Source organism: Elephantulus edwardii, unplaced genomic scaffold (genome assembly GCF_000299155.1).
Source record: "Elephantulus edwardii isolate Elephantulus edwardi_28Jun2011 unplaced genomic scaffold, EleEdw1.0 scaffold00044, whole genome shotgun sequence".
Lineage (NCBI taxonomy): Eukaryota > Metazoa > Chordata > Mammalia > Macroscelidea > Macroscelididae > Elephantulus > Elephantulus edwardii.
The window spans coordinates 16552979-16576006 of NW_006399794.1; the positions used below are offsets into that span (position 1 = coordinate 16552979).

The 23028-nt window shown below is 37.7% G+C and overlaps 1 protein-coding gene across 1 annotated transcript in view; it reads right to left on the minus strand.

Annotated features, from left to right (window-relative positions):
• C2CD3 (C2 calcium-dependent domain containing 3) overlaps positions 1–23028 on the minus strand; it is a 179706-nt gene that overhangs the window by 137316 nt on the left and 19362 nt on the right. Inside the window, exons 4-7 of the mRNA XM_006885575.1 lie at positions 18322–18542; positions 17239–17489; positions 9252–9384; positions 6949–7080 (exon numbers count right to left, since the gene is read on the minus strand). Of these exons, the coding sequence (XP_006885637.1) occupies positions 6949–7080; positions 9252–9384; positions 17239–17489; positions 18322–18542 (737 nt within the window). The remainder of the gene's footprint in view (positions 1–6948; positions 7081–9251; positions 9385–17238; positions 17490–18321; positions 18543–23028) is intronic.

Here is a 23028-nt window from a genome sequence, read left to right on the forward strand (position 1 = left end):
ATGGCTAGGTTGGCACAGGATAGAACAGCATTTAGAGCTCTTGTACATAGGGTCGCTATGAGTCGCAAGCGACTCGATGGCACATAACAACAACAACAACATAGATTTGCTTCTTTCCCCTTGCTATTTTATAGAAATGTAAATATATTTTACATGGTGTTTTCTCACTGGCTCCTTTCACTTATCAAAATATTCTCAAGATTCATCTATCTTGTAACATCTATCATTATGTCATCAGTTTTTTTTTTTAAATTTTTCTTTCATACTGGTTTTTTTTTACAAAGTTCGTATACATTGCTTTTCACACCAGATCTTTCCCAATTCCTTCAACCCACCCCCACTCACTCATCAAATTGTGTGACTTTATGATTAATGCCCATCCCCCTGCCCACCCTAAGCCCTCTGCTCCCCCCTCTGCCCAGTACTGGATCCTCATATTTATTCTAAAATAATGGCCTTACACCATATTTTTCTGTAGGGGACTGAGTGTGAGTTCACTCAGCACAATGCTCTCCAGTCCCTCCCAAGTTAGGTAGTAATTTACAAAATCATTGCTCCCGCGTGCTGCATAGTATTCCATCATGTGAATGTACCTTAATTTCACAATCCACTCCATCGTGGCTGGACATCTAGACTGTTTCCGTGTTCTTGTGATGGTAAAGAATGCTATTATGAACATTGGTGTACAAGTCTCTGTTTGTGCCTCAGTTCTCAATCTCTCGGGCTATATTCCAAGCCATGGAATAGCTGGGTCATATGGAATTTCTATGCTCAGCTTTTTGGAGAAGTGCCAAACTGCCTTCCAGAATGCCTGTACCATTTTACAATTCTACCAACAATGTATAAGAGTTCCTATCTTGTCACAAACTCTCCAACATTTATTACTTGCTGTCCTGTTAAACTTTGCCACTGATACTAGACTATGATGGTATCTCATTATGATTTTGATTTGCATCTCTCTTATTGCCAGTGATTTGGAGCAGTTCATATGTCTGTTGGTCATCCAAATATCTATCTCTGTGAAAAGTCTTTCCATGTCTTTTGCCCATTCTCTAATTGGATTATCAGTCTTTTTCTTCTGGAGGCTCAGGAGTATTCCGTAACCTTCTGTTATGAGACCCTTGTCTGAGATGGTATTGCCAAATGTTTGTTCCCAGAAAAGTTTTCTTTTCACCCTGCTGAAGAAAGTTTCCCCCGCCTTTATTTTAGATTTCCATTAATTTATTGTTATACTTTTTTCCCTACCCAACTTCTCCCCCTCTCCCAGTTTGTTTTTCTCTTTGAAAAGTAAAAGAAAAATTCTTTCACTGTTATACAATCCCTCCCTCCAAGTCCACTCCACTATGCAGCCTTCGTTCTGGACTCATGTCATGACAAAAATAACTATATATCTATATATCTATATATACCCTTTTAACAGTTCTCTCCCTCATCTGTTTCAATGCAGTAAACATAATTTATCCCATCTTTCTCAGTATTCCCTCAACCCCAATGTCAGTCCCGTTTTACAACAGTGGCACTATGCAATATTTGTCTTTTTATGACTGAGATATTTCACTCAGCTTAATGTCACCCGTTTTGTATATATTTCATGAGTTCCTTGTTTTTCAATGCAGTGAAGTGTTTTCAATGTTTTCCACTGTGTGAATATACCACAGCTTTTCTATACATTCATTTGTTGATGGGCACTTAAGTTGTTTCCAACTCTTTGCTATTCCTTGGGTGGCGGTTATGGTTTCTTTGGGTTATATTCCCAGTAGTGGAATTGCTCCCCCAAATGGTATTTCTATTTGCAACTTATTGAGAAAGTGCCATACAGCCTTCAATAGTGGTTTTATCATTTTACACTCCCACCAACAGTGAATAAGGGTTCCAGTTTCTCCACAACCTTACCAGCATTTCTTGTTTGCTGTTCTGTTAAATTTTGCTATTCTTACTGGGGTGAGATGATATCTCAAAGTTGTTTTGTGAAGAAAGTTTTTGATGAGCTCAGAGATTTAATCTTTAGAAGGTCTCATTCATAAATTTTGCCCTCTCCAGATTGTGCATTTCTGGCTGTATTTGGCAATCTCTTTGTACCATATACTAAGCTTTCTAAGACTGCTCCCAGTTTGTCTCTGATGAATTTTATGGTTTTGGGCTTTACTCCCAGGTCTCTGATTCACCTTGAGTTGATTTTTGTGTATGGTGTGAGATGTAGGTACTGTTTCAGCTTTCTGCAGTTAGCAGTCCAATTTTGTGAGCACCATTTGTTGACGAGGTTGTCATTTCCCCATTTCATAGGTTTTACTTCCTTGTTGAATATCTGCTGACCATAGATGGGGGGTCCATTACTGGGTCTTCAATTCGGTTCCATTGTTCTATGTGCCTGTCATTGTACCAGTATCATGCTGTTTTGATTACTACTGCTGTGTAATAGATTTTGAGTTCAGGGAATGCAATGCTTTCTACTTCATTTTTGTTTTTCAGAAGTGCTTTGCTTATTCAGGGTCTTTTTCTTCTCCAAATAAACTTGCCAATTTTCCTTTAAATCTTGAAAAAGGAAATTGGTATCTGTATTGGAATTGCATTGAACATGTACATTGCTTTTTGGTAGGATTGACATTTTCACAATATTGAGTTTTGCTATTCATAAACAGGACACATTTTCCCATTTATTTAGGAATTTTATTGTGTTCTGCAGAAATATTCTATAATTTTCTTTGTTCAGGCCTTTTGTATCTCTAGTTAGGTTCATTCCCAAATATCTCATTTTTGGTTGTCTATTATAAATGGTATTGCTTTCTTTGTTTCCTTCTCTGAGTTCTCTCTGTTACTGTAGAGGAATCCCACTGATTTTTATATATTGATCTTTTATCCTGCCACTCTGGTAAACTGGTTTACTAGCTCTAAGAGTTGTTGTTGTTTTTTTGTTTCTGTTTTTTAGGTTGAGTCCTTGGGGTTTTCTGTGTTCACTATCATATCATCTGCATACAGCAATAGTTTAACCATCTCTTTGCTGATCTGGATGCCTTTTATTTCCTTCTCTTGTCATATTCCAGAACACTTGGTTGTGCTTATGCAAAACCTATACTTAGACCAGAAAGCAGTCTTCAGAAGAGAGTAGGGAAACACTACCTGGTTCAAAATAAAGAAAGAAGAGTGTAAGGGTTGCATCCTGTCCACATACCTTTTCAATCTATATGCAGATCAGATCATTTGGGAAGCAGAGCTTTATGAGGAGGAATGTGGCATCAGAATTGAAGGAAACTTCAACAACAACCTATGTTAAACAGATGACACAATCTTGCTTGCTGAAACTATGTTTGCTGCAGAAAGACAAGGACTGTAGTCTTCAATATGGATTGAAGCTCAACATCAAGAGGACAAAGATTCCCACCATTGGGCCAACTGGCAGCACCATGACAGATGGTGAAGATAAGAGATTGAGGTTGTTGACAATTATAGCTTGTGTGGCTCCACAATCAACATTCTTGACACCAGCAATCAGGAAATCAAAAGATGAATTGCAATGGAAAAATGTGCTATCAGGGACCTTTTGAGAGTACAATTCCCAATGTAGAGACTAAGGTGCACCTAATCCAGGGCACGGTCTTCGCAATTACTTGCTCTGCATCAGAGAGCCAGACAATGACTAAGGATGACAGAAGAAGAATCGATTCCTTCAAATTGTGGTGCTGGAGAAGAATCCTGAACATACCATGAACTGCCAAAAAACAAATAGGTCTGTCTTTTTGTTGTTGACTGCTGCTGAGGTGAGCATGATTCATAGCGATCCTATGAACAAAAAGCTTGAAGACTTTCTGTACCTAATATCATTTATCAAAGTTCATAGACTTTCCAGAGGTATGCTGTTTAGGTTTGTTATGAGTCGTGATCAACTAGATGGCAATCAACAACAACATATCTAAATATATATACACACACATAAACACATTCTTTGAAGAAATGTTCTTTGCCTAATTGGGGATAACAGTGTAGCTTCTTACCAGTAGGCCACCAGAATTCTTGTCTTTGCCTATTTTTAAATGTAACTGTCACTTTATTATTGTGATGAATGAGTTCTTAATATATTCTAGATGCATGTCCTTTATCTAATATTTAATTTGAAAATATTTTCTCTCATTCTGTGGACTAACTTGATGATGAATTTTGCACCACAGAACTTTCAATTTTAGTCAGTCAAATATATCTATTCTTTTTTTTTTGTTGCTCATGCTTTTGTGTCATAGTCTGTCCACTGCCAAGTCCTAACTTAATTTCAGTGTCTTCTGTCAAGAGCTTTACAATTTTAGCTCTTACGTTTAGGAATCTGATTCACTTCTTATAAATGATTTCATTTTGGGTGGGAGGTAAGGGTTCAATGTCATTCTTTCACACACAGCTATCCAAAACTATTTGTTAAAAAGCTCCCTTTCCCCCACTGAATGGTCTCTGTACCCACTTAGACAATTGGTGGATCACAGAAATCTTAACTGTAGTCCGTTCATATAAGGAGACAATTCTTTCATCAGAACCTTATTGTACTCATTACTGTTATTTTGTATTAAGTTTTGAAATCAGAATGAGAATTTTTCTACTGTGTTTTTTTCAAGACTATGTTTGTTTTTTTATGGAATTATAAAGATTCCATGTGAATTTCAGAATCAGCTTGTCATTTTTTAAAAAGTAGCCAACAGGGATCTAACTGTATTACAATATAAAGATAAATTTAGGAAGACTATAATTCTAACAATATTAACTCTTCTAGTTAATGAACATGGGATGTCTTGCCATTAGATGCATCTTTTAATTTTTTTCAACAGTGCTACACAATTTTCTACATAAGGTCTTGCAATTAATTATATGGTTAAACTTAGTCTTAAGATGTTTATGAATGGAATAACTTAATTTTATTTTTTAATCATTCACTTAAAGTGTATTTCTGATTTTTGTAAACAGATATTATATTATGTAATCTTATTCATTTTTTTTTACTCATTTCAGTAGTTTTAGTGAATTGTCTAGTATTTTCTTTATTCATGTTATCTGTAAATAAAGGTACTTCTAATTCTTCTTTTGGGGATTTATTTATTTCTTTTGCCTGTCTGATTTCCTTGACCAGAATCTCCAGAGTAATGTTGATCAGAATTGGTCTCAGTGGAAATGCTTGTCTTGTTCTTGATCTTTGGGGGAAAACAGCCAATCTATCACCATCCTTGCCTCTAAGAAGCACCCTAGTGGCACCTCCTCCAGGACAGACATGCTTGCACTTTTGATGATCCATAGGATATTAGCATTTTTCTCCAAATACCACAATTCAAAGGCATCAATTCTTTTCTGTCATCCTTATTCAATATCTAACTTTCAAATGCATAGGTATCACACAGACTCAAACTTAATGTCTTTAACCCCTTGTCTCACCCTTGCCTGATGACTTGATGCCAATTAATCACTATAATCCATGGAGCTACTAAAGTAAAACCCCTAGGGGTTTCATTTTACTCCTTGTCCTCTTTGTACAAATAATTAAGTAGAAAATCTTCTAATTTTAACATCTTTTAATTTCTTCTCATTTTTGTTTATTTCTTCCAATTTCAATAGATATTCAACATTAACATCTCTACTTCCACTAGGGAGAAAAATTTCCATATCCTTTCTTGTCTCTCCCAGCCAGTTCATTTTCCATACTGCTGCCACAGTAATCTTTTCACTATATTGCTCAACATACTTGGATTTTAGCCAATTACTTTAAGATAAAGTCCAAACTTATTAACGTGATATTCAAAGTCCTTTAAAGTCTGACTTCCATACTTTTCCTTACCTTTACTCACTCTTACCTATTTCATCTTTCAACTCAAAAACTCAACTCTTTGTTGTCAAGTTGGAACTGACTCATGGATGACCCTCCAGTGAGATTTCAGAGGCTGTAACTCACACAAGAGTCTGTCTATCTCCTAAGGAACAGCTGGTAGCTTCAAGCCACCTGCCTTGGGGCTGGCAACACAAATCCTTACCCAGCAGGTCACCAGAGCTTCCTATCCTACTTTTAGTTATACTAAGTGATTCTACAGACCTGTCATTTTCCTATATTCCATATTTTAACGAAGTTAAACAAACTGGACTTTCTGAAATATAGTCTCTCACACATTACAAATATTGTTTATCTTTAAACATTATAACCTATTATATTTACAGGGGAGTTCTCGTGGCTTAATGGTAAAGAGTTACACTGTCAGCCCAAAAGCATGTGGTTTGCATCCACCAATAGTTCTGCAGGAGAAAAAGGGGCAGTTTTCTGCTGTGTGATTCACTGCCTCTGACAACCCACTGAAGGATCAGCTTTGAATCAGTTCTGACTTGAAAGTCCCCAACAACAACAACAATATATTTTCAAGATGGAAATATAGTGTTTCATTCAAGAGACAATAGATAAATGAACCTGGCTTCTGGATATATGCTGGTAGAACTATTAGCAGTATAAAAGATAATGTTACCAGTATCTACTATTTGTTAAGCATAGTGTGCATTCTTCTACATGTATTATTTCTATTTCTTATAACAACTTTACAAGATTATCTATAATTCTAATTGTACTGATCCCTCAAAAGATTCAGAGATATTTATTTAAGACCAAAGGGCTAATGAACATATTCTGGGTTTTTTAACTTGTATCTATTTAAAATTAATGTTCTTTTCATTATACCATGCAATCATTGGTTTTGGATAGATTAAGGAGATAAGAATGGAATGCTAGATTAAAGATTACTATGTAAGAGAGGCCAAGAATAAAGTTGTAAATACAGAATTTTTAGTCAGTAATCAGTGAGGAGTCATTTAATGAATACTGAATGACTTGGTTATTCTAGTAAACATTGTTTTAGGAAAAAGAATATGTTAATAATGTACTACTCATCAATTGATTAGAGGAAGAACTGATAGGAATGAAAGTTAGTTAGGAGCTCTTACCTGCCTAATAGCAGCTGGATAGATCGAGTATCAGCTTTGGAGTCATGTTCCCAAAATTTATGTTGTTCATCTGGATGAAGAAGGTGATCTCCAACGTGGTCTGTAAGATGATTCCTAGGCAAGGTTTTGAATCTAAAGTTAGGGAAGAATAATTTCCCAGTGGCTAATAGATTGGAAAAACCTAAACCATAACGAATTCGGATAAGTGATGGTATAAGAGTGTTATCTAATAGATTGGAAAAACCTAACCCATAATGAATTCAGGTTAGTGATGGTATAAGAATGTTATCTAAAACTGAAAATTTAATATACTTTAAGCTTAACAGGGGGAGCTCTGGTGGTTTAGTGGCAAGAACCTTTCCTGCAGTCCTGAAGGCAAATGGTTCAAGGCCACCAGCTGCTCCATGGGAGATGGATAGGCAATCTCCTCCCGTGTGATTAATTGCTTCTGAAATCCTGCTGGAGGATCAGCTACGAGTTGGTTCCAACTCGACGGTACACAACAACAACAAACAACAGAATTCCAGAGGAAAGAAAAACAAGAATATACTGAAACACAAACCTTACCTTCCAAGAACTTGAGACCTGAAAGAACTAGATGGAGCCCACTTACTATGGCTGACCACTCTTTTTTTATTTTTTTAACTTTATTTCAACATAATTATGTTTACAGAAATAGACTCATAACAGTTAATAGAATGCAATTTAAATTTAACTTATTCTTCACAATTTAGAACAAAAACTTGGTATATGGTTTAAGGTTTTAAAAAAAGGATTTGTAATCTAGTTTCTTTTTCATCAATTACAAATACAAATATATAAAAGATCCTCCCTCAAATGCTGCTAAAGCAGGCAGCAAGAACCATGAGAAATTTACCTTTGGTTCGCTTCAGTTTACAGTACTGAACTGTAAAAGTTTAAAAAAAAATTGGTAACAACAATTTTGTTGTAGTTTCTATGCCAGCTTACAAAGTTCAGTAAATAATGAATGTGTACATGGGTGCTGACCCCTCTTAAGAGGATCACAGTAGAAGATCCTGCATAGAGTAGGGGAAATTTGGACCAAAACTCAAAAGTGCTTATAAACGGCCAAGTTTATTGACCTGATAGAGACTGGTAGCCCTTCCATGGATCAAAACTTGCAGCTCAACTTTCAGTCAAACAGCAGACAGGCCTATAAGGAGCTCTGGTAGACTAATGGTTACAAAGCTGTGCTGCAATCCAAAAGGCATATGGTTTGAGGTCACCAGCTGCTCCATGGGAGAAGGACGGGTAATTTCCTCTCATGTGATTAACTGCCTCTGAAAATCTGCTGAGGGTCAGCTATGGATCGGTTCTGACTCTATAGTACACAACAACAACAATAATAGTAATACCAGAGAGACACTTCTTAGAATAACCCATGTTGAATGAAAGAGCACTGTTTTTCTAAGGGTAAAATCCTGAAGTCAGAAGGTTAATGGAAATAAGAATTATTGGGAAGAAGCAGAAAAATGTGATCATACTATGGGTATTATAATTGATGTTATGAAACAAAATATGTATGAATGCTTACATGAAAAACCAACAGACTTTGCAAACTTTCATTTGAATCATAATAAAATAAAGAAATAAAGTTAACAGAGACCCTGGGTGGTACAAATAATATGTTCTATTGCTAACCAAAAGTTGGAGGTTTTAGTCCACCTAGAGTTACCCCAGAAGAAAGACCTAGTGATGCATTATTGAAAAATCAGCCTATTTCTACTCTGACATACATAGATCACCATGAGTCAGAGTAGATTGTATGGCAACTGGAGCTGCTTGGTTTTTGTTTCATTTTAATTAAACTTAACAGTTGTAGTTGTTGTTATGTGTCAATGAGTCAGAATGGGCTCATAGGCAACTTTCCAGCAGGTTTTCAGAGGTGGCAAAGTGCACAGGTGGAGAATGCCCATTTCTTTTCCTCAGAACTGCTGGTAGACGTGAGTCATTCACCTTTAAGTTGGTCACCAGAGCTCCCTCTAACAGTAAGTAGTATTACCTTATATAAAAGACTTTACCATTAAGGTTTTTTCCCACATTACAATTTCATTTTATTAAGAAAAGAAAGAAAGAATACCCAAATTTATATAAATAAGGTTCATTAGAGGAGTCTATGCATGTACTATGTGGCAGTAAACATTTCCATCCTAGTTTATAATTCTTTTCCACTATAATAAGAACTATTTCCTGAACACTTCTAAGATGACTTATTTTATAATGTGACAAAAACCCAAGGGTTGAGAATTATGAAGAAATAAACTGTGAAGTTCATTACTTACTGTGTTGGTGCTCTAAAAGAATCTTCCTTCATAAGAGGATGAACTTCATCCAACAACATGCTAGTATCTGGGCTTGATTTCATTGCAGAAACCACCATGGCATTACGGAGTTTATTGCCTTGTTCTAAGAGAGCTGAAGGTAGAAAAACAGAATATGAAAAATCTAAAATCCATCAGAAACACTTGCAAATGTTCAAGAAATTTCCTTCTATTATGGGACTTACCACACATTTCTCTGCCTTCCTCATTAGTTCAAGAATTCTGAGGATGTTAATATAACAATAGCTCACTAAGCCACTAATATGTGCACTGTTTTAGATGCTGGCATCACAGCAGAGAACAAAGTCTCCATTCTGGAAAGACTACCTCATAGGCATTGTTAGATCCAATCCCTAAATTTGCAATTGGTTTTTATACATAATAGGGCTAATGATATCTATACATTCCATTTTTTATTAAGCACTTAATGTAGCTCTCTTATTATCTGTAAGTTTTAATGCTGTTCTTATCCAAGAAATATTAAGAGCTGTATCAATTAAGGGAACTTCTGGTGGCACAGTCCATAGGGAGCTGTACTGCTAACCCAAAAGAGACACTCCTCTGGCGGTTCAAATTCTCTAGAAAGATGGGCAATCTCCTTCCATGTGAATTCCAGACTCCAAAGCCCACTGGAAGATGATGTGGGTCTTGCTTTAGTTTTCGGCAGATGGTTTTCCAATTTTGCCAGCATTATTCATTAAAGAGGATGTTGTTTTCCCACTTACAGATTTTGTCTCCTTATCAAAGATCAGTTGTCCATACATAGACGAACTTATTTCTGGGTTCTTGATTCTACTCTATTGGTCTAAGGGACTGACCAAGGCAGGAGCTTCCTGAGTTAAAGACAAAACCAACCCCCTGTTCTAGGACAATATACCCTTGATTCTCACACTGAAGCTGCCTCTGATACAGATGTGGTTATGCAAACAACGAAGGCCAGCAAATAAACACCTTGGAGTCAGTCCAGTTAACATATTTTACTGTTTATGTAATGAAAACTTTGTATCATAATGATTGTAATTATATAATGACAAACTTGTCACTAAAAGCTTTGAGGACTACAGGTCATGAGGACACAACCATGAATTCCTCTCCCCTCACCTCTTGACTAAGTAAGTCCATTCCAATTATGGTACTTTCCTGCTGGTCAGAGAAAGTGTGACAATGCTATCTTGATTATTACTTGGCTGTGTAGTAGATTTGAGATCAGGAGTGTGAAGCCTGCCTACTTTTTCTTTTTCAGTAGTGCTTTGGCTATTTGGGGGCTCTTTCCATTTTACACAAAATTGGAAATTGCCTTTTCCACCTCATTGACAAATGGAATTGGTATTTATATTGAGTTCAATGAACTTGTAGACTGATTTTGGTAGACTTGTGTTCAGAATACTGAATCTTCCTCTCTATGAACAGAGTACATTTCATTTTTCTAGGTCTCTTTTTTTTTTTTGCAGTAATGTTTTGTAATTTTCTTTGTATAGGTCTTTTGTGTCTCTAGTTAGATTTATTCTCTAGTATTTAATTTTGTCATTAGCTATTTTAATCAGTGGTGTTTTCTTTATTTCTTTTTCTGTGTTCTCTGTTACTATAGAGAAATCCAAGTGATTTTTTCATGTTGATCTTGTAGTCTGATATTTTGCTGGTTGACTATGTCTAACAGTTTTCTGCTGAATCTTTAGGGTCTTACCATGATTTTTAAAGATTAGAAAGCAAGCAGATTAAAAGGAAAATCAAGATGGAGCCTATGGTCCAATACTGCTTCCCTATCCATTAGCTTACTTTGCTATGTGGATGAGTGGGAATATGTGAATAGTGTGTGTTGTGTGTTAGCCTATCTACAAGGGCAGTGGCTGGTCTCACCAATTCATAAGGGGACTGGCTGGTCTCACCATTAAATTGAGCAGATCTAGCAGCAGAAAAGGAAAAACCTCATTGTCAACAAAGCAGCAGCAAGAGGATGTATCTTTCAGGAACAGAGATTCTTGCACCAGCCAGATGAGGACCAATGGGAGCAACAGCCATAACAGCCACAGGATAGAACCAGAGAGACCTGACATGAGACGGAGCAGACCTTGGGACAGCTACTCCCTTGAACCAGAGCTAAGAGCCTTTTGTACAAGTTTGTTGCATGACTGTGGGGAGGAGAGCTAATATTGGCTGAACTGAGGGACTCCAGGCTGAGGTGCCTGTAAGCATATTTTAGAAGATGTCCTAACTGAACTCTGCTACTAATCTGAAGTACAGCCTTTTGACTCCCTCAATATAGTACTGTGTGGTCTGTGAGCTATCACATTGGACTTTGGGTCCAGTAAAACAGTAAGATTGGTTGAGTAGAAACAGATGTGGGAGTGTGGGAAACATGTCTGACTTTATGGGGATTGGTTTTTTGTTGATGTTTTTGACAAGAAAATTTCCCCTTTGTATAGATGGTAAAGATCAGATAGGCTGTTCCCACACGGCCCTTGCTCTTTTTATAGAGAATGCTCTTGGGACTTTTATATCAGTAAAATTTACTCTATTCCAAATAATATGATGTAACATTTACTAATCTCCTAATATGTATTAGGATCCCCAACTACACAGTGGTTAAATGATTTGGTTACTAACCAAAAGGTCAGTGGTTCACACTCACTAGCTGTTGGATGGCAGAAAGATATGACAGTCAGCTTCTGTAAAGATTTAAAGTCTTGGAAACTATAGGGAAATTCTACTCTGTCCTATATGGTTGTTATATGTGGCAATCAACTTTGTAACAGTGGTTTGGTTTGGTTTACCATGTGCTAGACACTATTAAAAAGTTCTGGTGATGTAGTGTGTACTGAGCTGTGCCATTAATTAAAAAGTGGCACCTCTCTAGAGGTTTGAATCCACCAGTGACTCTGTGGGAAAAAGACAGGCCATCTCCTCCTGTGCAATTTATCACTCCCTAAGATGATGTCAGTTTGAAGACTAAGGTGAACCTGATTCAGGGAATGGTCCGTCCAATCACTTGCTATGCATGTCCGAGCTGGATAATGAATAAGGATGACAGAAGATGAATTGATGTCTTTGAGCTGTGGTGTTGGAGAAGAGCGCTGAACATCCATGGATAGCCAAGAGAATAAACAAATATGTTTTGGAAAGAGTGCAGCCAGATTGTTCTTTGGAGGCAAGGATGATGAAGCTCTGCCTCACATACTTGGGGCATGCTGGAGACAGATATGATGCTTAGAAAGGTAGAGGGTTGACGAAGGAGAGGAAGACCTTGGCAAGGTGGACTGACAACACAGTGACTGCTTCAATGGGCTCTAATGTGTCACGAAGTGTGAGGACGGCATAGGCTAGCACACGGTTTAGATCTTTCTTTTTTTTTTTGGTTCAGATCTTTTGTTCAAGGAGTCACAATGAGTCATACTCGACTGACAGCACCTAAAAACAACCACCCAACAAAATTCGCTAGAAATGATGGCCGAGAGCTGAGCTGAGGTACTATTCTATGTATTTCATCTTCATTAACTCATTTAATCTTCTCGGTAACCCTTGAGATAGGTAGTATTATTTATCTTATTTTGTAGATGAAGAAGCGGTAATACGATATAGCCAGAATGATTCTACATTCTATGCTTTCTAAAATTTTTACATTCTATGCTTTTAACCTTTGAAGCAGGAGTGGCATCCACTTCCATAATAGCTTGCCTCTGGAAACCCTATGAACCTGGAGAAAAGATGAAAGTTATACAGGAGGTGTCCAGGACTTTGGTTCATAGGGTCGCTATGAATCGCCTGCGACTCAACGGAACTTAACAACAACAACAACATGCTTTTAGCTGATATTCTACATACGTTCTCATGTTATTTTGTTAGGCTTCCTTTCAAAACTAACAAAATAGAGGAAATAATGAAGAGAGCCAAGGAAAGGATTTCAAAAGGGAGCTCAAAAACAAAAAGTAATGTATCATAATGAATTGTGCAATGAGACGGAGTTAGAAAACCAAGCAGCGTGTATGTTCTACATTTCTCAAACTGAAAGAACTAAAGAACAAATTCAGGTCTCAAGTTACAATACTAAATGATTCTATTGGCAAAATAGAAGATACAGGATGTAGTAAAAGAAAATGGAAGGAATATACACACTATATTAAAAAGCACTGGTCAGCTTGGAATCATTTTAGGAAGTAGCATATGTTCAAGAACCAATGGTAATGAAGGAAGTGAATTACAGCTCAACATTGACAAAATTTCTCACCACTGATGAAAAGACAACATCATGATGGGTAGGGAAAAGACTGAAGCTGCCAATGATTTAATTTAATTTTACTTGAGTCTACAATCAATACCCATGGTTGCACCAGTCAAGAAATCAAGAACTGAGGGGTCCTGGCTAAAAAAAAAGGAAATCAAAAGACATACTACATTGTGAAAATGAAATCAAAAGACATACTGCATTGCAGTCAGGAACCTCTTTTAAGTGCTAAAGAACAAGAATGTCAGCATAAAGAGTAAGGTACATCCAAACCAAGTAATTGTATTTTCAGTTGCTTTGTACGCATGTGAAAGTGGAACAATGAATAAGAAAGACTGAAAAATTGATGGCTTCAACCATGTTGTTGGAAAAAAACACTGAACATCACATGGACTGCCAAAAAACAAACAGATCTATCTTGGAGTTAGTACAATCATGGCATGTATTAGAGGCAAGGATGGTGAAGTTTTGTCTTATACACTTTGGGCATATTGTCAAGAGGTACCAGTCCTTGGGAAAAGATTTCATGCTAAGATAAAGTAGAGGCTCAGTGAAAGAGACTTCAGCATCCTGGAAATTTTGAGGATGATACAGGTTAGGGCAAGATTCCCATCTTTGTTCATAGGGTCAATATGGGTGATAGTGGACTTGCTAGAATCTAACAACATTACAATCCAGTTAACTATTGGGATAAGATTTTGGAGATGTATTTAAGACTATTTTAGAACAGGGAGACTTTCTTGGCAGGATGACTGGATTCCAGGATCCTTTTAAGATAGATTAAATAGATTCTTGTCTAGCTCTTTGCAGACACTCTTGTTGTTGTGTGCCATCAAGCTGGAAATGGCTCATAACTGACTCTTCAGCAGGTTTTCAGGGGCTGTAAGTCGCATGGGAGGAGACTGACTATCTCTATCCCGTGGAGAAGCTGGTGAATTAAAATTGCATACTTTTGGGTTGGCAGTGGAGCTCCTTACCACTTGGCCATAAAACAGGAGAAGGATATATTGCTCCTGGCTTGATGATAATCACATAGCAAGAAACGCAGGTCCACTTTCAGAACTGAAGAGTGGTGGCTCATGATTGACAGCCAGCACAGAAACAAGATCTGAGTTCTTATAAACAAGTAACTAAATGTTGGAACACCAAAAAATGAGTTTAGAAGTAAATTCTTCACTAGAGCCACAAGATGAGAACTTAGGATAGTTCAATACCTTGTAATCAATGAATTCACAGCACCCAAAAGTTCTGTCCTAGGGAACCAACTACAAAAAGCATAAAATTGGTGTTAAGCTACCAAAAGAGTTGTAGTTGTTGTTAGGTACCATCAAGTCAAGTACAATTTATAGCAACCCTATGAACAACAGATTTAAACACTGTCCTATCCTGGTTCACCTTCACCATCTCTGACACACTCGAGCCCACTGTTGTAGTCACTATGTTAATCCATACTATTGAAGGTCTTCTTCTCTTTGGCTGACTCCCCACCTTTCTAAGCATGATGTCCCTTTGTAAGGAAGAGCATCTCCTAGCAACATGCCCAAAGTATGAGAGACTAATTTTTGCCATCCTTGCTTTTAGTAAGTACCCTGATGGAACTTTTTTTAAGACATATCTGTTTCTGAAAATCATCCAGAAACGTCTAAAACAGTACACAGAGAACTTCCAGGAGTTTAAGCTGGGTTTAGAAGAGGCCCTGGTACTAGGGATAGTGTTGATGTCAGATGGATCTTGGATGAAAGCAGAAAATACCAGAAAAATGTCTATTTGTGCTTTATTGGCTATGCAAAGGTATTTGACTATATGGATCATAACAAACTATGGCTAACACTGAGAAGAATGAGAATCTCAGAGTACTTTAATAAGGTAATATGAAACCTATAGCTGGACCAAGAAGCTGTTGTATGAACAGAGCAAGGAAACTACATCCTTTAACATCAGGGAAGGTGTGTGTCAGGGATGTGTCCTTCCTCCATATCTAGTCAATCTGTATGCAGAGCAAATTATTCCAGAAACTGGACTCTGTGGAGAAGAATGTAGCATCAGATAAGGGGTTTCGTAAACTTGGGGCTTGGGAAAATATACAACTAAAATGAGTATTGTTTGTTGCTGCAACGTAGGGGAGAAAACCCAAAAGGTTATGTTTGCTGAAGTTCAGTTAGAACCGATAGGTGAAAAGCCACTTTATGACCTGAGACAAAAAGGTAGAGAATGAAGATGAAACTGAGAATTTCTTTAAAAGTTTATGTATTGGTGAGCTCTGGTGGCCTAGTGGAAAGAAGCTGCACTGCAATCTCAGAGGTGAGCGGTTTGAATCCACCAGATGCTCTGCTGGAGAAGGAGGGATAATCTCCTCCTATACCAGTCAGATCTGATGGTACATAGTCAAAAAATAAGAATAATTAAGGGAGCTCTGGTGGCCTAGTGGCAAGAAGCTGCACTGCAACCCCAGAGGCAAGCAGTTCAAATCCACCAGATGCTTTGCTGGAGAAGGAGGAGCAATCTCCTCCCGTACCAGTCAGATCAGATTTGATGGTACGTACACACACACACACACACACACACACACACACACACACACACACAAAAAGGTAAGAAAAAGAAGAATTTTTTTAAAAAAGTTTATATACTGATGTTTTTCTTTTTCTGTTGTAATACTGGGATATATTGTAAAAATGAGTATGAAGGACATGCAATGTTAAGATATATTTTAAAAACAATTATGTTTTTTGTTGATTTAACTGTACTGGATATGGTAGATAGAGAGAAAAAAAGGAATGCTGGATGTTAAATGACAGCAGAAAGAGTGTAGATTATAGAAAGAATGTTAGTCCACCTTCAGCTAATGATTGAATGGATATGTGAAAAGGGGAAATTTGCCCTAAGGCAAAGCTTATTGAAAGAATTTGGTGGTGAAGAAGAATGCTGAATATTCCATGGGCTACCAAAAGAACAAACATGTCTTGGAGAAAGCACACGCAAGGTGCTCCTTGGAAGCAAGTATGGCAAAATTTCACCTCACATACTTTGGGCATGTTGTTAAAAGGAGCCATTCCTTAGAAAAAGAGATTATGCTTGGAAAGGTGGTAGGTCAGTAAAGAGAGGATTCCAACAAGACGGACTAACACAGAGACTGTAATAATGGGCTTGAGTATATCAGAAATGATGAGGATGACACAGGATAAGACAAGGCTCAGACTCACTGTCACAGTGTTGCTATGAGTCATAATCAAAATTGACAGCATGTAACAACAGAATATTTGTATGGCTAAGACTCATCCAACCAGTTAGACTTCTATTCAATAGTTCCTTCCTAAAACTTACAATTATAGACACCTAGCAATTATTAGTTACTAAGAGGTTCAACACAGAGCTTTGGTGGCTTAGTAATAAGGAATTGCACTGCCAATCCAAAAGTACTTGGTTCAAATTTACCACTTGCTCTGTAGGAGAAAGATGGGCAATTTCCTCTTATGTGATTCACTGCCTCTGAAAATTTGCTGCAGGGTCAGCTATGAATCAGTTCCGACTCAATGGCACACAACCGACGACGAGGTTCAATAGAGTTGTCTTTAAATGGTAAGATTCTAGATGTATCAAGATTGCTCATTTTAATTTGGGTATTTACATTCCAAATAGAAGTCTTTAGTTTTCTTTATAGGGCAGCTAATAAGCAGAACAATCCCAACAAATATAATTTAATCTCAGCTCACACACACACACACATACCTGAAAGAAGGTCCTTGGTAGGAGGGTTGTTTGAAAAAAGAATGCATGAGTCATTATGACTCTTGTCAACTGTCCTAGTTTGAGGTTGGAATTCAGAACTGTTGAGAAGAGACATCTGTTTTCGTGATGGTTCACCTTTCAGAATTATAGATTCTAAACTCTGTCCTGGGTTAAGATGGTGTTGCTGTCCAGAGAAAGAGTGTTTTATTTTATTATCAGAATTATCTTCAAAATATGAGCGGTCCTTTCTCCTGTTTTTTAAAAAAGAAAGAATTTTAGCAATGTATTATCCATTATGCTAACTAACATCTACTTTGTCAGACACAGAAAGTGGATTGATGGTTTGCATTGGATTCTGAATGAGGTGATTTAATTGGTTTGTGACTTTTTAAGTTTGTTTTCCAGTTCCCAAATGAAGGAGATAATAGCAGTTTTATCCATGGGTGTGGCTTAAGCAAAATAATGAAAACAAGAGGTCAGCAGGGAACCTGATACAAAGCAAATGCTTAGCAAACAATTACTTTTTTTAAAAAAAAACCCACAAACTCTGTTTCTAGTATACTATTCTATTTCACAAAACACTGTCCTTTCCTTTTTTCTTTCCCTCATGGCTATCATGGCATCTATAGATCATTAAGTTCTTATTTATTTTTACATCTGCCTTCCCACAAGTTGATGGTAAATCTTTGAAATAGGAATAATGACATGCAATTTCTATATCTAGCACCTATTCCAAGACTATGAACATTTACCGAATGCATGTCTCTTTCATTTCCTTTAGTTTTTTTTATCCAACAATAAATGAAAAGGCAAAAATTATGGGGAAAACAGTGGGAGCTATAGGATAGATTGGCTAATATTAGGTGTGTTTATTACCTGATAATGAGCTCTAAGTTCTGGTGGAATAGTGGTAAGGAGTTACATTGACAACTTGAGGATATACAGTTCAAATCCACCAGCCACTCCACTGGAGAAAGATGGGCAATCTCCTCCTGTATGATTTATAGCCTCTGAAAACCCACTGGAGGATCAGCTTTGAGTTGATTCCTACTCAATAGTACATAACAATAACAACAACATTACCTTGGTGTAGTTGGCCTACTGATGGTTGCTAACTCTTTTCCATCAGTTTTGGTGAAAGAAGTCATATGTGGCCTGGGTGGAACCAGAAATTGAGTACTTTTCGGTTCAAAATTCTCTCTGAATCCCTGCTCAGATAAGAGCATGTTTTCTGTCATGTCAGTGGTAGGAAGAGGATTGTAGCTGTCATAAGTTTCTGACAATGGTTCCAGGGCAAGTGAGACCTGAAAGAGAGATTAAATATATGAGAAATTGTCTTTATACTTGATTAACTTATTTTAAGACTCCCTTGCTTAATATGTGGTGAGCTCTAGTGGCATAGACTATAGAGTTGCTCTGTTAAGCCAAAGTCTGCACATTCATCTGATTTGGATCCACCAGCAGTTCTGCAGAAGAAAAATGGGCAGTCTCCTCCCACTGCTAATTCAGAGCCCTGGAAACTTGGTGGAGGGCTGCTGTTAAATTGGAACTGACTTGGTGGCAGTGAGTTTGCTTATACAGTTATTTCCATTCCTTAAAGGATTGAATTAAAATTTAAGCTTGAATGCTGGCATTATTTTGGAATATATTCTCCAGGATACTGCTCTAGGCTCTTTGTTTTATTTTCTTTTCCTTTATTATGCTTTTCTCCTATGTCAGAGGACTAGTTTTACTGTTTTATGCATTTCACTTGGCTCTGATTTGTAGCAATCCTCTGACTCATAAACAGTGCCATGATACATAGAGAAAAGATAACATTTTCAAGAATTTTACTTGGATCCACAATATGAAAGTAGCAGTCTAAGTCAAATTATGCTTTAACACTGGGAAAATCTGTTGGAAAGAACCTCTTTAAAGTGATAAAAGAGAAAAGGACTTTGAGTACATAGGACCCCTAAGCCATAGTATATCAGACCCATGCCATGGTATTTTTAATTGCTTCATGCACATGTGAAAGCCAAGCAAAAAATAAAGAAGACTGAAAAAGAATTGATGCCTCTGAATTGTGGTACTAGCAAAGAATACTGAATATACTATGAATTGCCAGAGAGAGTTCCGTGTACCTGGTGGCTAAGGAGCTGCGCTGTCATCCTGAAGGGATATGGTTCAAATCCACAAGCTGCTCTGAAGGAAAAAGATGGGCATTATTCTCTTAGGTGATTTACAGCCTCTGAAAACCCCATGGTGGGTCAGTTATGCATTAGTCCTAACTTGATGGCACATAACAACAACAAAAATGGAATGCCAGAGAACAAATAAATATGATTTGAAAAAAGTGTAGCAAAAATGCTCTTTAGATTGTCAGAAACAACTATAATTGGTAGCAAGTAAATGGAAGCCAGTGGTACAACTAATCTGAAGACATGGCCTTGAAAGGGACATAAACAGCAGACTATCTAGAAATTTAAAATAGAGATCTAAGAATTAGCACAGCCATGCTGTTGTTGTCAAGTCAACTATGACTCATAGACTCAAGCCTATCAGAAATTATAGACTCAGTCCTCAGGAGAGGAGGGCAAGGTTCAGATATATTGTTTACAGGGTCTTATGAATCTTAGCACAATCATGTTGTTACTGTTTTTTTGTGCCTTCAAGTCAGAACCAACCCATACCTGACTCTCCAGTGGATTTTCAAAGGCAGTGAACAGCATAGGAAGAGAATTCCCATCTTTTTCCTGAAGAGCTGCTGGTGGATTCAAACTGCATGCCTTCGGGTTAACAGTGTGGCTCCTTATCACTAGACCAGCAGAGCTCCTACAGCAAGGTTATGTTGTTGTTATGTGTCATCATGTCTCCTGTGACTCACTGCAACCCTGTGTACAATAGCTCTGAACCCTGCTCTATTCTGAGCCAGTGTCACTCACTCTGACATATCATTACCCAGTTTCTGTATCAGTTCATCTGGAGTCTTCCTCTCCTGTGCTATCCCTTCACCTTTCCAAGCATGATGTGCTTCCCTAAGGATGAGTCCCTTCTGGCAACAGGCCCAAAGTATGTAAGATGGTACTTCAAAATCCTTGCCTCCAAGGAGAAACTCTGTTTCACCCTCTCTAAGACAGATCAGTTTATTCTCTTGATGGTCCATGGTATGTCCAAGACTCTTCTCCAGCACCACAATGGAAAGGTATCGATTCTTCTTCTCTCATCCTTGGTCATTGTCCAGCTCTCTGATGCATAGCAAGTAACTGTGATGACCAATGCCTGGATCAGGCTCACCTTAAGTCTCTAGACTGAATCAAAGCTCTTAAGCACTTTGTAGAGGTCCCTATAGCAGACTTCCCCATTGCAATTCATCTTTTGATTTCTTGATTGCTGATGCCAAGAGTGTTGACTGTGGAGCTGAGCAAGCTGAAAGAGTTCATACCCTCAATCTCTTCTCCATCTATCATGGTGCTGCCAACTGGCCCATTGGTGAGAGTCTTTGTCTTCTTGATGTTGAACTTCAATCCATACTGAAGACTACAGTACTTAACCCTCTCCAGCAAACACTTCAGGTTCTCTTCCATTTCAGCAAGCAAGGCTATGTCATCTGCATAACACAGATTGCGGATAAGTTTTCCTCCAATCCTGATGTCACATTCCTCCTCCATCCAGCCACCTGAATGATCTGTTCTGCATTCAGACTGAAAAGGTAGAGACAGGACGCATCCCTGATGCACTCCTTTCGTGATTTTGAACCATGCAGTATTTCCTTACTGTGTTCTGATGACTCCTTCCTGGTCCAAGTACAGGTTTCTTATGAACACAATCAAGTGTTCTTGGATTTCCATTATTCTCAAGGTTAGCCACAATTTGTTATGATCTACACAGTCAAGAGCCTTTTTACAGTCAATGAAATACAGATAGACATTCTTCTGGTACTCTTTGCTTTCAGCCAAGATCCATTTGACACTGGCCTGGCTGACAAGAAAGGTTTCCCGAATCTCACCATATGCCTTTATCTGACTAGCGATACAAAACAGGGAATACATGAAGTGCATAAACAAAAATTTGGGGAGAACTTGTAAATTTCATACTCTGCATATATTTTGTAGTTCAAATACAGATCTATCAGCAGATGATAGAAACTTTACTAGTTCAAGTTACAACGGTAACCAGTAGAATGTTAGGCTTTAAAAAAAAGTCTTAGAAACAGGAATGGCCATGCTTTGTCTCACATACTTTGGGCATGCTATGAAGAAGAATCAGTCCTTGAAGAAAAATATCATGCTTGGTAAAGTAGAGAGTGAAACAAGGAAGACCTTCAATGAGCCAGGATGGCTGCAGCAGTGGGCTCAAGGACAGCAGTGACTGTGAGGAGGATGCCGCATAGAGCAGTGTTTTCACTGTGCAGGGGTTGCTATGAGTCAGAGCAAACTTGACAGCAACAAAGCAGCAACAGACAGTCCTTTGATACAGGAGGGAAACATACTAAAGGGATACCAAAAGAATACAAAGAGGCTAGACCAACATCTTCAAGATGCTATCGGAATATATACTCCAAAAGAACACCAGAGTTCAAACTCCAATAACAGAAGGAACTGTTTAAAGAAGCCAAGAGGCAAATTATGATAAATGACCTAACATAACAATGAAAGTCTGCCATTAGTTATTGTTCGGTATTTCTGGGAAGGACAATTCTATAAATTATGCAGGCAGGGTGCCAACACACAAGCTCAATAAAATGTACCTGACTCGTGATGAGAATTCTGTTCATAAACCCAGGTAACATAAAGTCCTTTAAATCTATTAATCATCAAGATTTTTCTATAATGACAAATGAAAGGAATGCAGCCAAATAAGTACTCTGTGCAGTGATCATTGTAACAGCATCACACAAAACTCTGGCAAGCCAAATGAAAATGTCACAAACTGTTCCCTCATTATTCATCACTTGCCAAGTGACTACCATTGGTAGTCTAGAAACAAAAGAGGCTCTGGTCCTAACGGCTGCATCTCTGATCTTAACAACAACCTGCTGACTGACCATTGAGTTTTGCTTTTTCTTAAGCAGGCTTGAGCCACTAACAACATAACTAAAAGATTTAGACTATCAGTGGTTGGTCCTTGAAACAGCATTAGAGAAAGTACGGGTATCTGCAATATCCATCCTTCAACGAATGAACAGGGATTGTCCTAACTCCTCTGTTCAATTAAACAAATAATTACTGATGATGTCAGTTCTGTCCCACATTTTATGCTAGCTGCCTGTTGGCAAAAAATAAAAACAAAACCAAAAAGTTTCTTCCTCCTCTCAAACACATAAAGAACTTGACCCAGGAGATCATAAGATTTCACAAAGGAACTTACAGCATATAAAGGGAATACTTTATATACTAGGTGAATACTAAAAGGGGGTTGAGGAAGGGGTAATTGTTTTAAAATAGGTTTCTTTAAATCAGTAAAATACTCAAGACTTTCTATATGGTTGCATGTATTAATAATGCATGTGGATGCAGCAGTGAGGCAAACCCAGGCAGCGAGGCTGACCGCTGAAGTCTGAGTGAGAGAAGTCAAAAACAACTGTTGGAAAACATCAACATGCCAAGGGCATTTGTAAAAACAAGACCAGCACTGCAGGAAACACTGAGAGATGTCCTTCTTATGGAGGTGCCATAGAAAGCAGGGTGGACCAAAGTAACTAGCAGCAACACCAAAAAGAATTCAACAAAATTACAGAAATAAAATCTGGCCCCTCAGCAATCACACTGAATGTAAAAGGTTTAAATGCACTACTGAAGAGAAAAAGAG